Consider the following 19,486-nt stretch of genomic DNA (forward strand, 5'->3'; position numbering starts at 1 on the left):
GTATGTCTTCCAAAAGGGTATCCCCAGATGATGTGCCTGGCTGGCCGGGATCACTGTTCATAAATACTTCACATTCAGATGCATAACCTGTGTAAGAGATAGTGGTAAAATAACCCATGAATTCTGATTTGCCCTCTGGTGCTTACATGTCAAGGTGCAGGAGGAAAAAAGATAAAGACAAGGGACAATTTATCCTCCAGGGATGTAGCTTTTGTGACCTCTCCGAGCCAGCATACTTGTTGGAATCCTAAAGAACTAGCAGACACTTGTTCTGAACCACCCTCCTCTCAGGTAGTCTCCCAGATACTCCCAGCCTTTAGGGTTAAGAGCACAGATCTTACTGGAGGAGGTGGTGCAGAGTCCTTTTCTTGCCTAATATCTCCCAAAGTCCTTGAATAAACCATTTGTCCCCTAGGTCGACTTGCCATGTTTTTTTTTTGTTTTGTTTTGTTTTGTTTTGTTTTTTTTAAGATTTTATTTATTTGATGGAGAGGAAGGGGAAACACAAGCAGGGGGAGTGAGAGAGAGAAGCAGGCCTCCTGCTGAGCATGGAGCCTGATGTGGGGCTCTGATCCCAGGACCCTGAGATCATGACCTGAGCCGAAGGCAGAGGCTTTAACCCACTGAGCCACCCAGGCACCCCTATAATTCCTTATGTGGATAGAGGTTTCATTTCATTTGTGCTAAAACTGAAAGGGCTGACGGGAGCCTAGGTGGCTCGGTAGGTTGATCCTCTGCCTTTGGCTCGGGTCATGATCTCAGGGTCCTGGGATTGAGACCACATTGGGCTCTCTGCTTCCCCCTCCCTGCCTGCTGCTCTCCCGACTTGTGATCTATCTCTCTCCACGAAATAGAATCTTTAAAAAGGAAAAAAACAACTTAAAACTAGAAAAACCTCAAAGCACAGCGGTTAGTCACAGGTGACTGTGAACATTGTCCTGAAAAGGTCAATGTGTTCACTGTTGCATTCTCTTCAGGTATGTATGAGACTTCCAGAATTTTTTCCTGACACTCCTAGAGAGGGTTACTGTACAAGACCAGTCTTTTTGTTTTGTTTTGTTTTGTTTTAAGGATTTAACTTATTATTTATTTCAGAGAGAGAGAGTGAGAGGGAGCACAAGCAGGGGGAGTGGGAGAGGAAGAATCAGGCTTCCCACACAGCAGGGAGCCAATGCCCCGCTCCATCCCAGGACCCTAGGATCATGACCTGTGCCAAAGGCAGACATTTACTGACTGAGCCACCGAGGCATCCCTGTCAGCCCCCTTCTTTTTTTAATATTTTATTTATTTATTTGACATACAGAGATCACAAGTAGGCAGAGAGACAGAGAAAGGGGGAAAGCAGGCTCCCCGTTGAGCACAGAGCCTGATGCAGGGCTTGATCCGAGGACCCCGGAATCACAACCTGAGCCAAAGGCAGAGGCTTTAACCCATTGAGACACCCAGGCGCCCTATTGTCAGCACTTTTAATATGTGTGCATTGCTATATTGTTTTTTTTTTTAATTTTTTATTTTTTATAAACTGCATTGCTATATTGTAATTGCATTTCCTGGGGATTTCTGCCTTTCAGCCTCGTTTCATGTGTTTCTTTAACACATGTATGTTTTCTTTGGTACAATTTCTGTTTTCGTCAGTGCTGTTTTTCTTTTCCTATGAGTTATGACTACTTCCTTTCCCTTTACAAATTCGACATGCATAACAATGAAGATATACGTTGGAATTTTCCTCATTTGCATACGGTGAGAAATTTCTCCATGGATTCTTAGTCATCCTGGAAGGCTATTTCCTCATTTTCCCCCTCAGGTTCTTTGTGTCCTGCCCAAGGTCATGGCCCCAAACACCTTACCACATTTAAGTCCAGGGTGCATTCCTACTGTTACGGGAAGCCTGTGCAAAGTCTAGGCATTCAGAAATAGAAAAATGCATCCCTGCTTTGTGCTGCTTGCCGATTTCCAAAGTATAAATTCTGCCACTCTGGGAGCAGGATGTGCCCAGAGAAGGTGCTGAAGGACGACGTGGGTGTTTGGGGGAAAACTAACCTTTGGCATATGCAGGCAGGAGACTTCACAACACTGGGCAGACAGCAGCTGTGCGGGCTGGGAGCTGGCTGAAGGTCTGCAGCAGCCTCACAGGCAGGAGACGTTAACCCTGAAGGGCCAGAGGGGAGGCACGTCTCCGAACACCCTGACTGGTGACTGAAGACCCAGCTGGTCTCACCTTGGAGCGACAAGCTTGTGTCCACCCTCTCAGTTCAGAGTCGCTTCCTCCGATCCCACCCAGTACACTGGAAGGTTTTCCTGCGCAGGTGATTCCCCCCAAGTGATTTATTTCCTTCTCTCTTGGTAGGAGTCGGGACTCCTCAAAAAACAGCTGACTGGGGGAGACTGAAGGGACAGTAGGGCCACCTCTGGCAGCTGCCTGGCCTAAAGGGACTGGGAGCCAGGTTAAGCGAGACCTTACCCAGAGGACTGGGATCAGTGCTGGCCTTCCTCTGTGCCGGAAGGACAGGAACAGGGCTTCTACCTGAAGGAAGAGCGTCCCCAGGTCAGGCGAGTTCATGTGGGAATGCAGGGGGTCGAGGATGCTGGGTGGGAGGGCATGTGTGGTGCGGGGACAGGGGAGCACCTGCAGGAGGGTGACACAGCTGGAGATGGTTCAGGAAGGACCCTCTGTGCTGAGTCCCTTTCTTCCTCTGGAGCTGATGTTCCCACTTTTGGATCCTGAAGGTAATGCCCCGCCCAGAGCTCCGGTGGTTGTGTCCAGGTATGAGACATAGCACGGTCCAGAGATGAGTCTGCAATTCCTCCCACGTGGACCAGCATGTCTGCTGGCGCCTTCTGGTACCGATGAGGTGTAGAAGTCTGGACTAATCTCTTGCAGATTAAGTTGTCCACGAATATCTTTAGGGGAAAAAACCTCAACAAATTATGGGCGGTCAACAAATGGGACTTTGTTATACTGATGGTGCAGGGGAAGGGGGGGGGAGATGCAAAAGAATCTAGCCTGGGGGTCCCAAGCAGAGTAGGTTTGGCCACTCCCTGCAGAGAAAGCAGAGGCAGTAAAGCAGAAAGGCATCTCTGCAAGCCCAGCACAGAGAAGACAATAGCCAAACTGCTCAAAGATTATCTCCAATGTGCCGAGATCGCTTCCATGTTTAGAGAAGGAGAACGGGAGGCTAAGGTGGGTGGGTACATGCGGGTAGTCAGTGAAGGTCAAGTAGATCAAAGTCCTGGAGTCAGTCAATGGTGGGGACTTGCTGGCTCAGGGCAATCCTTAGAGCGAGGCATGGTGGTTTTGACTCCCATTTGGGGCTGCCTTGCCAGCAGGGTCTTCCGTCTGAGTCAAGAGACAAGCTGGAAAGAAGCGTAAGACTTGAAAGTCTGAGATCAAAACCGGGGCAGCCGAGGTCCTCTCTTTGTCCTAAGGAAAGCAGTGTGTATGGGTGAAGCCACCTTGGGCCCTCCAGCCAACCTAGTAACCCTGAAGGTTTAACAAGCGCCCTATGCTTCCATGATGGACTAACCTCTCTCTGTTCATCTACAGGTCATGCTCTCTCTCCTGGAAAGAGCTGAGCATTGTGCATGCCACAAAGCAGAACGGAGCCTTCTGGGCGACCCGTAGACACTAAGGAAGGAGACCCTTTGTACAGCTGCCCAGCACTGTGGTAACGTGTGTAGCTGCACCATGGAGTGTGCGTGTAGTGCAGAAACGTTTCAGACCTCTGTCCTCCCTTTGCTGGTTAACTGCCCGAAGCTTTTTATTTTTTGTTTTTTTTTTTTAAAGGTTTTTATGTATCTGACAGAGAGAGAGTACAAGTAGGCAGAGTGATAGGCAGAGGGAGAGGGCAAGGGACTACCACTGAGCAAGGAGCCTGACATGGCACTGGATACCAAGACCCTGGCATCATGACCTGAACTGAAGGCAGCTGCTTAACCCCGTGAGCCACCCAGGCGTCCCTGCCCTAAGCTTTAAAAACCCAAGTGTGAGTGAGGTAGAAAGGTTGGAGTTGGCCTCTGCAACAGGAGTCCACCTTCTTCCCAGCCTAGTGATGAAAACTCATATTCCTTTCCCATGAACATTTTCTGTGCTCATCAAAGAGTCGTAATCCCTTAATAGGAGAAAAACAGACATTTTAGACATTAACTTTTTCAGGAGAGAGAGAAATGTGTGCTGGAACGTTTCACAGCCTAGGTCATGAAATCCTGTAGTTGTAGAGGAGATTCTCGTGAATCACAAGAATACTAGGTGCCCCATCCACAGGATCCAGAGGAAGGAGATGGAATGTTTTCATGTGTTCCCTTGTGACATGGAAAGTGGTTAATGCATAAAGGGGGTAATTTTGGAGCTCCTCTCCAAAAGTCTGAGTCCATAGGTCTCAGTCGTGGGCAGAAAATCACCATTTCTAATGAGTTGAGGTGATGCTGATGGGGAGGTCAGTGCAGTGACGACACAGTGGAAGGAGGTTTCCAGGGAAGATGACACTGTCTCACTCCAGGCCCTGGTAGAGGGCGGCTGTGGTGGTACAGATTGGGGAGCGGCAGAGTGAAGGGTGCTAGTGCACAGCTGCTGAGTGCCTCTGCAGTGAGCCAAGCAGGCTGAAGCCTTAAAGGACTAGAATTCCAGGGACCCGACTGCTGAAGGCTCCACAGGAAGCCACCTAGAGCCACCTGCCCCTTTTGCTTCCAACTCCAAATCCAGAAGGAGCCCATTAGACTCAGGTGGCTCCCTGCCCTAGCCACTACTTGAGCAAACTGAAGCCAAACCGGGACCAAATTCTCGTAAAAGCCTCCAGGGAAAGAAGCGGAAATGGAAGCTAAGGACAGGCCACCAGAAGCAGGAAGTAGGCTGTCTGAATTGGGCGGTTCTCTACGTTACAGCCAATCATATAACATCCTTGCTTGGATTCCTTCAATTGGTCTAGAACAGCGTTTCCCCTAATTTTGTTTGGTGCTGCCTGAATGGATTTGCTGTTTGCTCAAATAAACTCTTTGGGGGAACAAATTATTTTTGGTGCCATAAAGGTGATTTTCTTTAAGCACGGGGAAAGGACAGGTGGGGAGAAAGAGCTGCCATTTGGAAATTTTAATGCAGCTCAGTTTATCCTTTAACAGAACTCACAAAGACCCACATGACTCATCTCTGCTCAGTCGTGTTCTTAGGACAACAGCTTGGTTTGTCCTCAGTGTAATGCTACAGCCTGTCCCCCTTCTCACGAAATACCCTCTCCTTTTTCGGATTGAACTGAAGGCAAGCTGAGGACAAAGCCTAAGGTGACTCTCCCACCATGGGATATATGTGACATTTCTCATGCTTCCCGGTTGCCCTACAGGAAGAATAAATGGCAAGAGAGCTCACAATCCTGCAAGGCCTGAGTCTCCCTTGGTTACAGAACCCTTAGTAATTTAGTAGAACAAAGTATTTCTCTCAATGTTTCAGCTTTCAGTAGAGAACTCATATACAATTAAATGTCCTTGTATTCTGCAGCCCTTTGACAGATACTTTAAGCAGGCCAAATGTAATGTTCTTCCAGGAAGCTCCCAACTCTCTTACTGTTAATGCCTCACTAGAGGTGTAAACAACCTTAACTTGACGGTGGCAAGTCTTCGGTAACATATCAAAGTACTTTCAACACCTCCCTTTTCCTTACCTCCCCCAACCCCAGAGAATGAAATCAGCCACTGCTCAGAACCCTAGGCAGCAGCTCCGTCTAGCTTCGGGTGCTGTCCCTGTGCAATAATAAACCCCCACTTGTCTTCAAACACATCTCAAGAATTCTTTCTTGTTCATCGCCTCTGGATTCCAACATACTGAATCTCTCTTTTATTCCAAAACCACATGACTTGATCATCACACCGGGCACATTTTAACGTATACTTTGTATTTCTTCCTTCATGTTTCCTGTCCTTTGAACATAGTAAAACCTACAAGAAGGCAGGACTTTAGTCTTCTGCTGGCATATCTCCTAACACCTACGCAGAGTTCCTGAAAACCTAGAATGAGTCAGTGCACATTTGTTAGACAATGAATAAAGATGACATTTGCGTTTATCTTGCCTTTTAACTTATCAGGGGGCCCTAAATGTGCTCTTTACTTTTCCCTCCAAAGTACTGTTAATTAATAAAGGAAGCCACTTTTAAAATGAAGTCAGTTGGCCACAAATGGAAAGCACTTTCACAGGGAGGACATGGATAATCACCAAGAGGAAGAAAGATACTTTTTATCTTGATGAGAATGTATGCTTTCTTGGTAGGATTTTCAATCTTCTTAAAAAAAAAAAAAAAAAAAGATGATTTCTATTGTCCTAGCAAAGACACACTAACCTTGACAAGCAGCCGATGAAACACCCCGACCTCTCTTTTCTTGAATGACTTTTTTTTTTTTAAAGCTTTTATTTATTTGACAGACAGATCACAAGTAGGCAGCGAGGCAGGCAGAGAGAGAGAGAGGGAAGCAAGCTCCCTGCCTAGCAAAGAGCCCAATGTGGGACCTGATCCCAGGACTCTGGGATCATGACCTGAGCCGAAGGCAGAGGCTTAACACACTGAGCACCCAGGCGCCCCTCTTGAATGACCTTTAGTTGAGAGCCACGGTTTCTAATCTCCTTCATCCTTATGTTTCAGGAATGACAAATGACACATTTTGATATAAACAGCCTCACAACATCCAGGCACATTAGTTTACCACGGCGACATGCTTTTTTTGATTCTTTTCCTAGACTTGCGAAGCCTTCTGCGAAAAGGTCTCTGAGGTGACAATCCTGTTTCAGCTTCTCCTGACGTGAAGGGACACCTAAGGTTCCAAAATCTAGGGTGTGCCACACCCTCTCTGAGACCGCCAGAAGAGAGAGAGAGAGAGAGCCACCCCACCCGGAAGAGCGTAACGCCTGACGACGCAGGGATGAGCCAATGAGGGCCGCGAACACGGCATAATTAGGCGTGCGCATCCGCTGCGGGCGGGACTTCCGGCCTGGTCCCCGCTGCGGGGTTATAGTCCCAGTTTAGGTCTGTTTATCTCATCGGTTTCGGGATTGCGGCTCGGGATCGTGGTAACTGACGCTGAAGACGCGAGTAGCGGCGCCTCCTCGCCGCACACAGTTGAGCCCGGGTGTCCACTACCCTCCGGCCCGCTGCTGGCCCGCCGAGTCCGATGGCGGCGGCCGTGCCCAAGGACCCGTCTGAGGTAAACGCTCATCCTGCGGGCCCTCCCGCCGACCCCTACCCAGACCCCGAAGGTCCGAGCGCGGGGCGCCTGCTCGAGGCCCTGCGGCCCAGGCCCGGGTGTCCGGGACAAGGAGGCGCCGGTGGGCGGGGGCCCATGTGGGAGCGCCGGCGGGCTGCTTGCGGGGGCGGGCTCCGGGCTGACCGGCAGCCGGGACGGGGGCTGCAGGGGGCCCGCGCCACCAACGGGGGACGGCGCGGCTGCATTGGTTCTGGCAGGAGCAGGGTGCGGCGCGGCGGGTGAGGCCGGCGCTGTCGCTGCCTGCCGAAGCCATGTCTGCTGGCGGTGAGGGGAGGTGGTCTAACCCGGGTGTCAGAGGGCTTTCTTGGGCCGCGGAGAAGCGCCGCCGCCGGGGGTGAACGCGCAGACAGGGCGCGTAGCAGGAGAGACTCGCTGGTAGTGGCCCGACCGCCCCCTTGTCCGCTCTGGATGTTGGAGAACCTCGGAGAAGTGCTGAGGCGAATTGTGCGTGTCGCAGAGGAGAATTGAACGGGGGGAGTGAGGGGAACCTCGGGGCTTTTGGTCGGTGACTCTTGAAGAGAAAAACTGCAGATTTTACCGCAGAGATGTTGTTTCTGTGGGAGCAACAGGGAACAGCGTTCGGGACCGAAGAAGCCGAGTCAAAGCCGTAGCCAGTGTGGAGAAGAGAGAGGTCGTCTTTTTTTTTTTTTTTTCCTTTAATTTATTTTTATTTAAAGGAAAGGAGTGAAAGGTGTTATGAATTCCAAGCCCAGGAGACTAAACTAGAAGGTCCAAATATAGTGGCTTCTCATTGGCTGAGCTCTTGGGTGGGGCCATCATGAAAAGGCTGTCTTTGGGCGGGGGTAGTGAAGTAGTATCCCCAAATAAGTTCAAGTCCATCTCTTTCTGTTGGACCCGCAGGTGATACCACCCACTATGGTAGTGTTTGAGCTGCCCCCAGTGCAACCTCCCGACCCCAATTTAGGAAGATTGCCCCTCATTAATTTTCACAGTTCTAGCAGCTGAAGGGAGGGAAAGTCCCATCAACCTGATGGAAGTTAACAGTAAGTTGCTTATCTTTGGGAGTGTCCGAACGTATTTTCACAGTGTTAGGTGACTTAGGTGTTTCAGAAAATGGTAAGTGATGGCATCAAGTGGGCAGCTGGACAGGAAATTTTGGGAAACTGGGGGAAAGATTCATGATGGAGAGTTTGAAAAGTGATGGCTGCTGTGTGGACCAGGGTGGAGACTGGGATCACATTTGGGAAGGGAACGCAGAGTGTCATGGCAATGCTCCTAGTAGGTCAGAGGGACCTAGTAACATGTGCTGAAGAGTGGTTTTCCTGCTCAACTCGTGGTCGGGGTTGCTGGGCGTTGTGAACACAGGTGAAGGAGAGAGGCAGTGATCTGGCAGATACATGGACAAGCCTTCCGTGGGATGCCGGGACAAGTGATAGCTGAGGACATGGGGGGGTTGCTTGTTTGTTTGTTTTGTTGTTTAAGTAGGCTCCATTCCCAGTGTGGAGCCCAACAGGAGTCTTGAACTCAGGACTATGAGATGAAGAGTGAGATGCTGAACCCATTTAGCCACCCAGGCGGCCCCTCCTGCGAGTAAGAGGCTGGAGCTGCTCTCTCTTCAGTGTTCTAGGACTTCACCGGAATTTTGTGGTCAGCTTTTATGGTATCCGGAGTGTTTCGGAGTCTTCCTGCCTGAAACGGTCTGGGGCAAATGTCATTTTTTGCTTTTCTGTGCCTGGCAGAGAGGTCCTTAGGGCTGGTTGTTTTCAGAAAGGTCCAGTAGTGGATGGTTGGTTCCCAACTGTGGAGGGCCAGCATGGGTAGTAGGGGAGTAGAAGACGGTGTAGGAGGATCCTAGGTAGACAGTGGTTGTGAGTGTCGTGCTGCAGGGAGGATTAGAGGCAGGTGAGGAGGCCTCTCAGCAGCATTTGAGGCTTTCCCTCAGTTGGGATCCTTGGGAGTACTGGGGTGGTAGTTGGAACCTGTTTCAGTTTGTCACATAATCCTTTGGTTGTCATGTGACAAGGACAAGTGTGAGTCAAGGGAGAGTCCTTTGGAAGGTGTGGGCTTTCATCTGTGGGGTCTGAAGACATGAGAGAGGTACAGTCTACAGAATCATGTAGACCTGGAGAGGAAGTGTGAGCTAAGGGCCTCAGGGTCCTGGTATTGAAGACTTCCTGGCAGAGCAGAGCCTGTAATTGGCTGTCTTGAGGGAACACCGTGGGAGACTCCATGAGAATATCCTGGCAGGGGTTTGGGACTTGCAGGCCAAACCCAGAGCTTAGATTGCTTCCATGTGTCCCCTGTGTGTTATCGCTGAGCACTGAACAGTGATTGGTGGGAAGGTGAGAGGAGAGCAGCGTTAGAGGCACCAGGACCTGGTATTATCTGAGGAGGGGAGCTGGGCTGGCAGGAGAGACCGGGGTGGGTGTGTGGGTTGCAACGCTGGTGGGTTCTCAGAGAAAGAATGCTCAGGGTTCCATGTTTTCCTTTCATGGTAGTGTGGTGTGACCTTTGAGGACGTGGCCGTGTACTTCTCCTGGAAGGAGTGGAGGCTTCTTGATGAGGCTCAGAGACGGCTGTACCACCATGTGATGCTGGAGAACTTTGCACTTGTATCGTCACTGGGTAAGGCCCTCGGCGTCCCCTTGACCTGCCCTGGACTCTGTACCCTGCGGACTCCCCTCCTCCATTCTTCAGGGGAGGGTTTGTCCTTCTCTGGTGTGGACTATGTTCACTGCGTGCTTCCCCAGATTTCTGGGCAGTTGCTTTTGTTGCTGGCCCTGAGTTGTTGGTATGCCCTTCTGTCTGCCCACAGCCCCAGTACCCGCTGTGCTGAGCCCTGACAGGGTAGGATCGCAGGTCAGTGGTCCTGCACTGAGGCTGATGGAATGCACCTTGCTTGCCCTCTCCCTGGCTGGCACCCTGTATCTAGGTCCGTGACTCATCGATGGCCTAGGTTTTGACCTCTCCCTTAGGTGACATTTCCCTGTGCCTGCCTGTGCCTGAAATTGGAGGCATTGGTATGCGCACTGCTGTAGTGGACGTGGACCGTGGGCCGTTTCTCAAGAAGGTCCTGTGTGGATCTTTCTATAATGTTTACATCTGTTCTTCTCCCTGGCTGCCTCCATTCATGTTTGTGAGGTATGATGGACAAATCAAATCTGTGACTGAAAGTGTTACATAATGATTTCATGTAGTTCAGCATTATCAAGTTCTTACCAAAATGAAGTGAATCAGTATAGCCATCACTTGGCGTCAGTACTTTTCTTGTGCTGGTGAGAAATCGGAAGATCAACCCTCTGAGCAAATTTCAGCGCTACAGTGCAGTATTAACTGTAGTCAGTGTGCCCTATGTTAGTTCCTCAGAAGTGAATCCTTTTGTCGTTGAACGTGTGTCTCCCTGACCATCCTCTGCCCTCCTTCTCACATGCACAAGTGCTGTCTCAGTCTCTCTTTCCCAAATAAATGGGTCCTTTTCTTTTCTCAAAAGTAAAGAGGACATACCTGTAAATAATGCCATACAGTATTGTCTTTTTTGCATAATGATTTCACGTGGCATAATGTTCTTCACATTGAGGCAGGTGGCACTGTGTAGCCATGTTGTGGCAGTGAGTCTGCTGCCTTTTTTATTCATTTTATTGTCTTTTTTTAAAAAGATTTTATTTATTTATTTATCAGAGATAGAGAGGAGTGAGAGTGAGCACAAGAAGCAGAGTGGCAGGCAGAGCAGAGGGAGAAGCAGGCTCCCTGCCGAACAAGGAGCCTGATGTGGGACTTGATCCCAGGACGCAGGGTTTAGTACCTAAGCCGAAGGCAGCCACTTAACCAACTGAGCCAACCAGGCATCCCATTTTTTATTGTCTTATTTTATTTATTTATACATGTATGTTTTTTAGATTTTATTTAGTTATTTGAGAGAGAAACATAGAGAGTGGGAGTGAGGAGGTCAGAGGGAGAAGCAGACTTCCCCTGGAGCTAGGTGCCGGGTATGGGACTTGATCCCGGAACTCTGGGATCATGAATTGACCTGAAGGCAATTGCTTAACCAGCTGAGCCACCCAGGCACCCTGTTGCCTCTTTTATATGTGAGATTTCCTGCATGCGTGTGTTCAGTAAACGTTCCTTTCCCCACTTTTTAGATTGATTGATTGATTGATTATACAAGGGGAGAGAGAGCATGCCCATAGAAGGAGGGGGAGTGACAGGCAGAGGGAGAAGCAGGCTCCCCGCTGAGCAAGGAGCTCAGTGTGGGACTGGATTCCAGGACCCTAGAGTCATGACCTGAGTCAAAGGCAGACACTTAACGGACTGAGCCACTCAGGCGTCCCATATTTCCAAAATGTTGTTTGTCACCTTACTATTTTGCTTAGTAATTTTACATTTTTCTGTTGATCTCTACACCCCCTGTGGGGTTAGAACTCACCACTCCGTGATCCCTAGTCGCATGCTCTACGTGGTGAGCCTGGCAGTCCCCCCATAATATTCGTTGTCACTTTAAGCCTTGACACAGACTGAAAGATGTTGCTGTTGTGGGTGTTGTGAACGGTCCTGCAGTGGATATGGGCATGCAGGTAGTTTGTGCAGATAGTGGTTTTGTTGCCTTGGGATACACACATAGCTAGAAATGGCAGTGGTGGGGCATAGGGTAGTTCAGTTTTCCCGTTTCTGTGTTCCATGGTGACTTCCCTAATTGATGGCCAGCAACAGCGTTCCGGGGGTTTGCTTTTCTCCATGTCCTCACCAGCCCGTCTTAGCTTTTTGGTAATCGCCGTTGTGAGAACTACGAGGTGATACGTTGTGGTGTTGGTTTTCATTTCTCTGACGATTAGTGAGTGTGAGCTCGCATTGGCGCCCGAACATCTCCTCTTCACTCTTTGGTGTGTTTCTTTGGCTCTGCTGCAACTTTTCAGTTTGGCATAGTGGTGCTTTTGCTTTCGTGACCTATGCTTTGGGTGTCCTGTTCAAAAAATCCTTGCCAGGGCTAAGATTAAAGAGGCTCTTCCGTCTCTTTTTGCCGGGAGCTTTATGGTTTCCGGTCATGGGTTTTCAGTCTTGCATCAACTGCACGTGTGTGTTTCTGGGTACTGTGGGTGGGGATCCACCCCTACTGTTTGCATATGGGGAGTCCGGTTTCACAGCAGTGCGAGAGAGGAGGGTATTTTTCCCTCTTGGCATAATAGTGAAAGAGTAGTGGACTGTGTGTGGCCTTCCTTATGGGCTTTTCCTTCCTCCATTCCGTTGTTCTGTTTTATTTTCTTTTTTTTAAAGATTTTCTTTATTTGACAGACAGGGATTACAAGTAGGCAGAGAGGCAGACAGAGAGAGAGAGGGTAAGCAGGCTCCCTGCTGAGCAGAGAGCCCAATGCGTCACTTGATCCCAGGACCCTGAGATCATGACCAGAGCAGAAGGCAGAGGCTTTAACCCACTTAGCCACCCAGGCGCCCCTCCGTTGTTCTGTTTTTATGCCTTCACCCTATTGTTTAGCATCATCTAGCTTTGCAGTCCGGTTTTAAGTTCGAAATTGTGCGGCCTAACGATTGGATCTTCTTTCTGAAGATTCCTTGGGCTTTAGGCTTTGGTTGATTTGGTGGCAGATGTCCCAGTGTCTCCTGTGGGGCAGGACGCTGGGAGCTCTGCTGAGCAGGGACCTCAGTTGCACCTACCCTGGGACCGGTGGAGACAGCCCAGGCCTTATTGCCCACCCATCCCCACATGTCTCTGCTGATACAATCTGCAGGGATTTTTCTGTGTGCATGTGCCCTCTCTGACGCTCCCCCGTGTACCGGTCCGTCTTAATTGGACTGTTGATCCCACCGAGGCTCATGTCATTCATGGCCACTATTGCCTTTATTTTTCTTGGAGGTAAGGATGATATCTCTCCTTCTACCTTCCTGCTGATAACAGTCCCACAGGACATTTTTCTGTGTCAACTGTGTCCTGAGTAGCTCTACAACAGTGCTGGCAGTGGGCTTGGCCTGTTTTTTCCATCAGTTCGTCTGTCTTTCTGGTGCGCTCTAGTTGCTCCGCTAGGGCTTCCAGGAGGGGTGCCTTGTGTACCAAAGCATGGACATGCCCCAGACATGAGCAGATGGGCTTTGAGGGAACCTGTTCCTTATGAATGGCCCCTGGCAGCGGTGGCACATGAGGTCTGTGTTTGATCATACTGGGCACCATTCTTTGCTCAGCCAGAGAGTTCTGCCCCCCCCCCCATTTCTGTCTTTCCTTTCTCGCCATTGACCTTTCTTTTGTCAAGTGGATTCTACTCCTTTGGTAATTCTGTTTACTCTGGTACAGGGATAATCCCTGCATCTCAGGCATCCAATCTCACTCATTTCTATCACTGCTCTTTCTGTGTATCTCAGCATTCACACGCAGGCATTTTAACCAACTGAGCTACCCAGGTGTCCCCACAGGCAAGCATTTGAAATGAGATAGTCAATCAGTGTCCTTAAACTGCCCTTGAGTGTAGTCCATTTTGGGTGATTGGCTTGTGCTCAGCCAGAGGCGAGCAGCAGCAACCGTGGTACACAAACCTTTGGGCAGAAAATAAGCTGTAGACCGTGGCACTCTTCCTTGACCTGCCCTAGTTTTCTGTCCTCCTAGTGTGTTCTCGCTAGTACGTTCACGGCTTGGGCCCAGAAATGGCCCAGAAATGCCCAGTGGCCTGTCCTATAGTTGAGTTTCTTCTCTGTGTGTGTGAAAAGCATGCTATACCATCCTGCCTAGATGAGTCGGGTGCATGTGTGTGATGGGCTCACCCCCTCGCTACAGCCAGCACGTATTTCACCAGCATTTCTCTGCCTTCAGGTTGCTGCTGTGGAGCAGAGGATGAGGAGGCCCCATTTGCACAGAGCGCTTCTGTAGGCGTTTCACAGACCTGGACGCCCAGGGCTGCTCTGTCTTCCCGGAAGACCCACCCCTGTGAGATGTGCGGTCCGGGTCCCTTGAGAGACATTTTCCACTTGGCTGAGCTCCAGGGGAAAGAAAACAGCCAGAAACGGTTGAGGTGTGGGGCCTGCGGGAAACGATTTTCTTTCAGTGTGAAGTTGGAGCAGCAGCAGCAGCAGCAGGAGCAGCCTGCGGGAGCAAAACCATTCAGAAGCCATGTGGACAGGGCCTCTGCTGTCAAGAGCTGGGGATCCGGTGGTTTGGGAAAGCCCTTTACCTGTGGAGAGGTTGAGAAGGACTTGCTGTCTGGCTCGGGGCATCTGGAGCAAGAGGCCACTCTTACTGGGGAGAAGCCACATTCGATCCCCCACTGCAGTGCAACGTTACTTCACAGAAGCAGTCATGGCACTTGGGGCCAATGTCAGAACGTTTTTGGTCCCAAACACACGGATACAGAGGAGCAGGGTGTCCACCTTGGTAGACAGTCCTTTGTGTGCAGTGAATGTGGGAAAACTTTCAGGTACAAATCCTTATTTGCCATACACCATAGATACCATACTAGAGCACGACATCATGAGTTTGGTCCATGTGGAAAATCCCTTGGGCAACAACCAACCCTGAATGAGCAAGGTAAGACTCAGGGAGGATCCGGGCAGTACACCTGCAGCAAATGTGGGAAATCCTTAGGCCCTGAATCTGTCTTCCTTCATCCCCAGAAATGGCGCAGTGGAGTGGAGAGTTTTCTTTGCAGCGGGTGTGCAAAATCTCTTAGCGGTAGCTCAGTGTTGCTTACTCATAGTGTCCAGTCTGGAGATCGGTTGTATAAGTGTCATAGCTGTGCAAAATCTTTTCCGTCTATGTCTGCCCTCTCAGATCATGAGAGATCTCATGCAGGGCAAAGACGGTATGAATGCAGTGATTGTGGGAAATCTGTTACCAGTAGTTCTGGCCTCCGTTCTCATCAGAGAGTTCACACTGGAGAAAGGCCTTATAAATGCCATGAATGTGGGAAATCTTTTGCTGGTAGTTCTTCACTACGTTATCACCAGACAATTCACAGTGGAATTAGGCCTTACGAGTGCAGCGAATGTGGGAAATCTTTTGCTGGTAGTTTTGTCTTACGTTATCATCAGAGAGTTCACACTGGTGAAAGGCCTTATGCGTGCAGTGAATGTGGCAAGTCCTTTATCCGAAAAACTAGCCTCAGTGTACACATAAAAGTTCACTCAGGTGAAAGGCCTTATGAATGTAATGAATGTGGGAAAAATTTTACTGCTAGTTCTGCCCTCCTTCATCATCAGAGAGTTCATACTGGAGAACGGCCATTTGAGTGCTGTGAATGTGGGAAATCTTACACTGCTCGTTCTGCCCTCCGTTCTCACCAGAGACTTCACACAGGAGAAAGGCCTTATGAGTGTCGTGAATGTGGGAAATCTTTTACTTTTAGTTCTGCCCTATCTTCTCACCGGAGACTTCATACTGGGCAACGGCGTTATGAGTGCTATGAATGTGGGAAATCTTACACTGCTAGTTCTACCCTCCGTTCTCACCAGAGACTTCACACTGGAGAACGTCCTTACGAGTGCCGTGAATGTGGGAAATCTTTTACTAGTAGTTCTGCTCTCCGTTATCACCAGAGACTTCACACTGGAGAACGTCCTTTCGAGTGCCGTGAATGTGGGAAATCTTTTATCACTAGTAATCAACGTCGTTCTCACCAGAGAGTTCACAGTGGAGAGAGGCCTTATGAATGCCCTGAATGTGGCAAATCATTTCCCCGAAAAGGTAGCCTCAGTATACACAAAATGGTTCACTCAGGTGACCGGCCTTATGAGTGTAATGAATGTGGGAAATCATTTATTGCTAGTTCTGCCCTCCGTCGTCACCAGAGAGTCCACACTGGAGAAAGGCCTTATGAGTGCCATGAATGTGGGAAATCATTTACTGCTAGTTCTGCCCTCCGTTATCACCAGAGACTTCATACTGGACAAAAGCCTTATGAGTGCCGTGTATGTGGGAAATCTTTTATCACTAGTAATCAACATCGTGCTCACCAGAGTGTTCACAGCGGTGAGAGGCCTTATGAGTGCAGTGAATGTGGCAAATCCTTTCCCCGAAAAGATAGCCTCAGTGTACACAAAAAGGTTCACTCAGGTAAACGGCCTTATGAGTGTAGTGAATGTGGGAAATCATTCACTGCTAGTTCTGCCCTCCATCGTCACCAGAGACGTCACACTGGAGAAAGGCCTTAGAGTGTCGTGAATGTGGGAAATCTTTTTATTAGTCATAATGGTTTGAGACATCATTATGGCCTTCACACTGCAGGAAGGATTTAAAACAGCACAGGTGATACTTCTTGCTTGGTGGCGTTTAGGCTGGAGGACAACCTCTGAATTGACTGTGGTTCCTTTGAATTTCCCCAGTGCAGTGATTTCCCATAAGATCCAGCCCTTTGCAGAAAAATTCGGAACCTGCATAGTGCTTTCTGATGTGGGTGCAGTCACTGCAAGATGGAAGTCACTGGCAGCGTCTGGCACCTGGCAGTTCCTGGTGTGCGTACATCACCACCCCAACATGGTTAATGATGCCGAGCTGTTCACGTTCTCAACTGCTCATCCAAATTCTGGGTACCTGGAACCTCTCGTTCCATTCCCAGTTAGGGCATGGATGTGACCAGTGTTGATCTACAGTGGGCGATGTGAGTTCTGGGTGGTGACTCGCACAGGAAGGCTAAGTCCCACAGGGGTGTTTCTGGTCTCCTGATGCTTTGATGACTATTTGCAGCTTCCAGGTCACCACACAGGATTTGTGTGCCCCATGTTGCTCTGATTAATGTATCAGTAAGTGCCATGTTTGTTTAATTACCTTTGATCTTGGACATTGTGTGCACTTGAAGGGGTGGTTTGAAAGCAGCATCGGGCTCTCCCACATGAAGGAATGAGCAGATCGCATTCCATCCCATACTTGCTGTGTCTCTGAGAGGAAAATTGCTAATAAATATTGTACATATATATATATATATATATATATATATAAATACTCCAGCTGGTGTGTTCATTTGCATTATAACCAAAGACCTTGGTGATGTGCTGAATTTTACAGTCTCAGATGTGTCAGAGAAGTGTGAGTCATGGAATAACTAGGGAGCTGGATGGCAACGCTTGGGACAGTAGGGAAAGTTTCCGATGGAGGGTTTGAAAAGTGATGGCTGTGATGTGGACCCGGGTGGAGATTTGGATCCCATTTCGGAACGGAACACAGAGTGTAATGACAAAGCTGCTAGTAGGTTCAGTATCCTACTACGTTGTGTGGCAGAATGGTTGTCTTGGGCAGCATGTGGTGGTGGTTGTCGGGCATTGTCACCATGGGTGAAGGAGAGAGAAAGATCTGGCTGATGATGGCCAAGGTTGCTTGGGATGATTGGAAGAGATGGCTGAGGACGTTGAAAATTTAAACAAGATGACAGTGAGACTGGGGCTGTTCTCTCTTCCGTGTTCTAGGGCTTCCACAGAATTTTGTGGTCAGTTTTTATGGTGTCTGGGGTGTTTCTGAATCTTTGTGCCAGAAAAGGTCTGGGGCAAATGTGATTTGTGGTTCTGTGTGCCTGGCAGGGAGACCCTTAGTGCTGGGGTTTTCACAAAGGTTCAGTAGAGGATGGTTTGTTCCTGATTGTCGAGGGCCACCGTAGGCAGCAGAGAAGTAGAAGATGGTGTAGGAGGATCCTAGGTTGACAGTGGTTGTGAGTGTTGTACTGCAGGGAGGATTAGAGGCAGGTGAGGAAGCTTCTCAGCAGTATTTGAGGCTTTCCCTCAGTTGGGATCCTTGGGAGTACTGGGGTGGTAGTGGAACCTCTTTGTGTTTGTCACACATCCCTTGGTTGTCATGTGAGAGGTACAAGTGTGAGTTAACAGAGAATCCATTGGTGTGGGGTAGGAAGGTATGGGCGTTCATCTGTGGGTGTGAGGATGTGCGAGAGGTATAGTCTATGGAATCAGGTACACCTGGAGAGGAAGTGTGAGCTAAGGCCTCAGGACTCTGGTATTGAGACTTCCTGGCAGAGCAGAGCCTATAATTGGCTGTGCTGAGGGCTCTCCCTGGGAGACTCCATGGTAATATTGTGGCAGGAGGATGGGACTTGCAGGCCAAACCCAGAGCTTAGCTTGTTTCCATGCGTCCCCTGCGTGTTATTGCTGAGGACTGAACAGTGATTGGTGGGAAGGTGAGAGGAGAGCAGCATTAGAGGCACCAGGGTCTGGTGTTTATCTGAGGAGGGGAGCTGGGCTGGCAGGGGAGACTGGGCTGGATGTGTAGGCGTTTCAAGTGTAAGTTCTCAGAGAGAGAATGTTCACAGTTTTCCTCTCTTCCTTTTCGGCAGAGTGTTGTGACCTTTGAGGACATTGTTGTATACTTCTGTCCTTTTTCAGTTTCAGAGATGGCACAATGGAGAAAACTGTTACGTTCGCAGTGGCTGTGCAAAATATCTTAACCATAGCTCAGTGTTGATTACTAAGAGCATTCAACCTGGAGAAAGGCCTTCTAAGTGTAGTGACTGTTCTAAATCTTTTACCTCTATGTCTGCCTCCCATTATCACTGGAGATCTCAGGGGAAATACCTTATGTGTGCAGTGAATGTTCAAAATCTTTTATCACCAGGACTGACTTCCTTTCTCACTAGAGTTTACACTGAATAAAGGACTTATGTGTGCAGTGACTGTGGAAGGTCCCTTTGCCAGAGAAACAACCTCAGTATACACCTATAGGTTCACTGAGGAGAATGACCTTTAAAGGGTAATGATTGTAGGAAATGTGTTATTTTTTAAAAGATTTATTTAGGGGTGCCTTGGTGGCTCAGTGGGTTAAAGCCTCTGCCTTCGGCTCAGGTCATGATCCCAGAGTCCTGGGATCGAGCCCCACATCAGGCTCTCTGCTCAGCGGGATGCCTGCTTCCTCCTCTCTCTCTCTCTGCCAGCTTCTCTGCCTACTTCTCTGCCTACTTGTGATCTCTGTCTGTCAAATAAATAAATAAAATATTTTAAAGATTTATTTATTTATTTTATAGAAGGAGAGAACACTGAGAGGAGGGGCATATGCTTTCTCCTACTGAACTTGGATCTAGAATGGGAGGTTGATCCCATGACCCATGAGATATGACCGGAGCCCAAACAAAGAGTTGGACACTTAACCAGTTGAGCCACCAATACACCCCAAATGTGGGAACTCAAATTTAAGTAGATGGCAACATTCATTTACCATCAGGGAGTTCACCCAGGAGAAAAGCTTATGAGTGCAATGAATGTGGGAAATATTTTTTTAAAAAGATTTTATTTATTTATTTGACACAGAGAGAACAAACAGGCAGAGAGAAAGGAAGGGAATCAGCGTCCCCGCTGAGCAGA

The 19,486-nt window shown here is 49.0% G+C and overlaps 1 protein-coding gene across 1 annotated transcript; it reads left to right on the forward strand.

Annotated features, from left to right (window-relative positions):
- Positions 1 to 6,930: 6,930 nt before the first annotated feature.
- On the forward strand, positions 6,931 to 17,119 carry LOC101682010 (zinc finger protein 814-like). Its single transcript, XM_045077301.1, has 3 exons — positions 6,931 to 7,180; positions 9,700 to 9,826; positions 14,010 to 17,119. The coding sequence occupies exons 1-3, from the start codon at positions 7,148 to 7,150 to the stop codon at positions 16,340 to 16,342; spliced, it is 2,493 nt and encodes an 830-aa protein (XP_044933236.1). The 5' UTR covers positions 6,931 to 7,147; the 3' UTR covers positions 16,343 to 17,119.
- The last annotated feature ends 2,367 nt before the right edge of the window (positions 17,120 to 19,486 follow it).

Source organism: Mustela putorius, unplaced genomic scaffold (genome assembly GCF_011764305.1).
Source record: "Mustela putorius furo isolate JIRA1106 unplaced genomic scaffold, ASM1176430v1.1 tig00000196_pilon_pilon_pilon, whole genome shotgun sequence".
Taxonomy (NCBI): domain Eukaryota; kingdom Metazoa; phylum Chordata; class Mammalia; order Carnivora; family Mustelidae; genus Mustela; species Mustela putorius.

What these genes read in the sequence shown, in the direction of transcription:
- LOC101682010 (XM_045077301.1), top strand. Translation starts at nt 7,148, where the DNA reads ATGGCGGCGGCCGTGCCCAAGGACCCGTCTGAG. An exon ending in TGCCCAAGGACCCGTCTGAG is followed by an intron (nt 7,181 to 9,699) that starts GTAAACGCTCAT and finishes CTTTCATGGTAG; the next exon opens with TGTGGTGTGACCTTTGAGGA. An exon ending in TGCACTTGTATCGTCACTGG is followed by an intron (nt 9,827 to 14,009) that starts GTAAGGCCCTCG and finishes CTCTGCCTTCAG; the next exon opens with GTTGCTGCTGTGGAGCAGAG.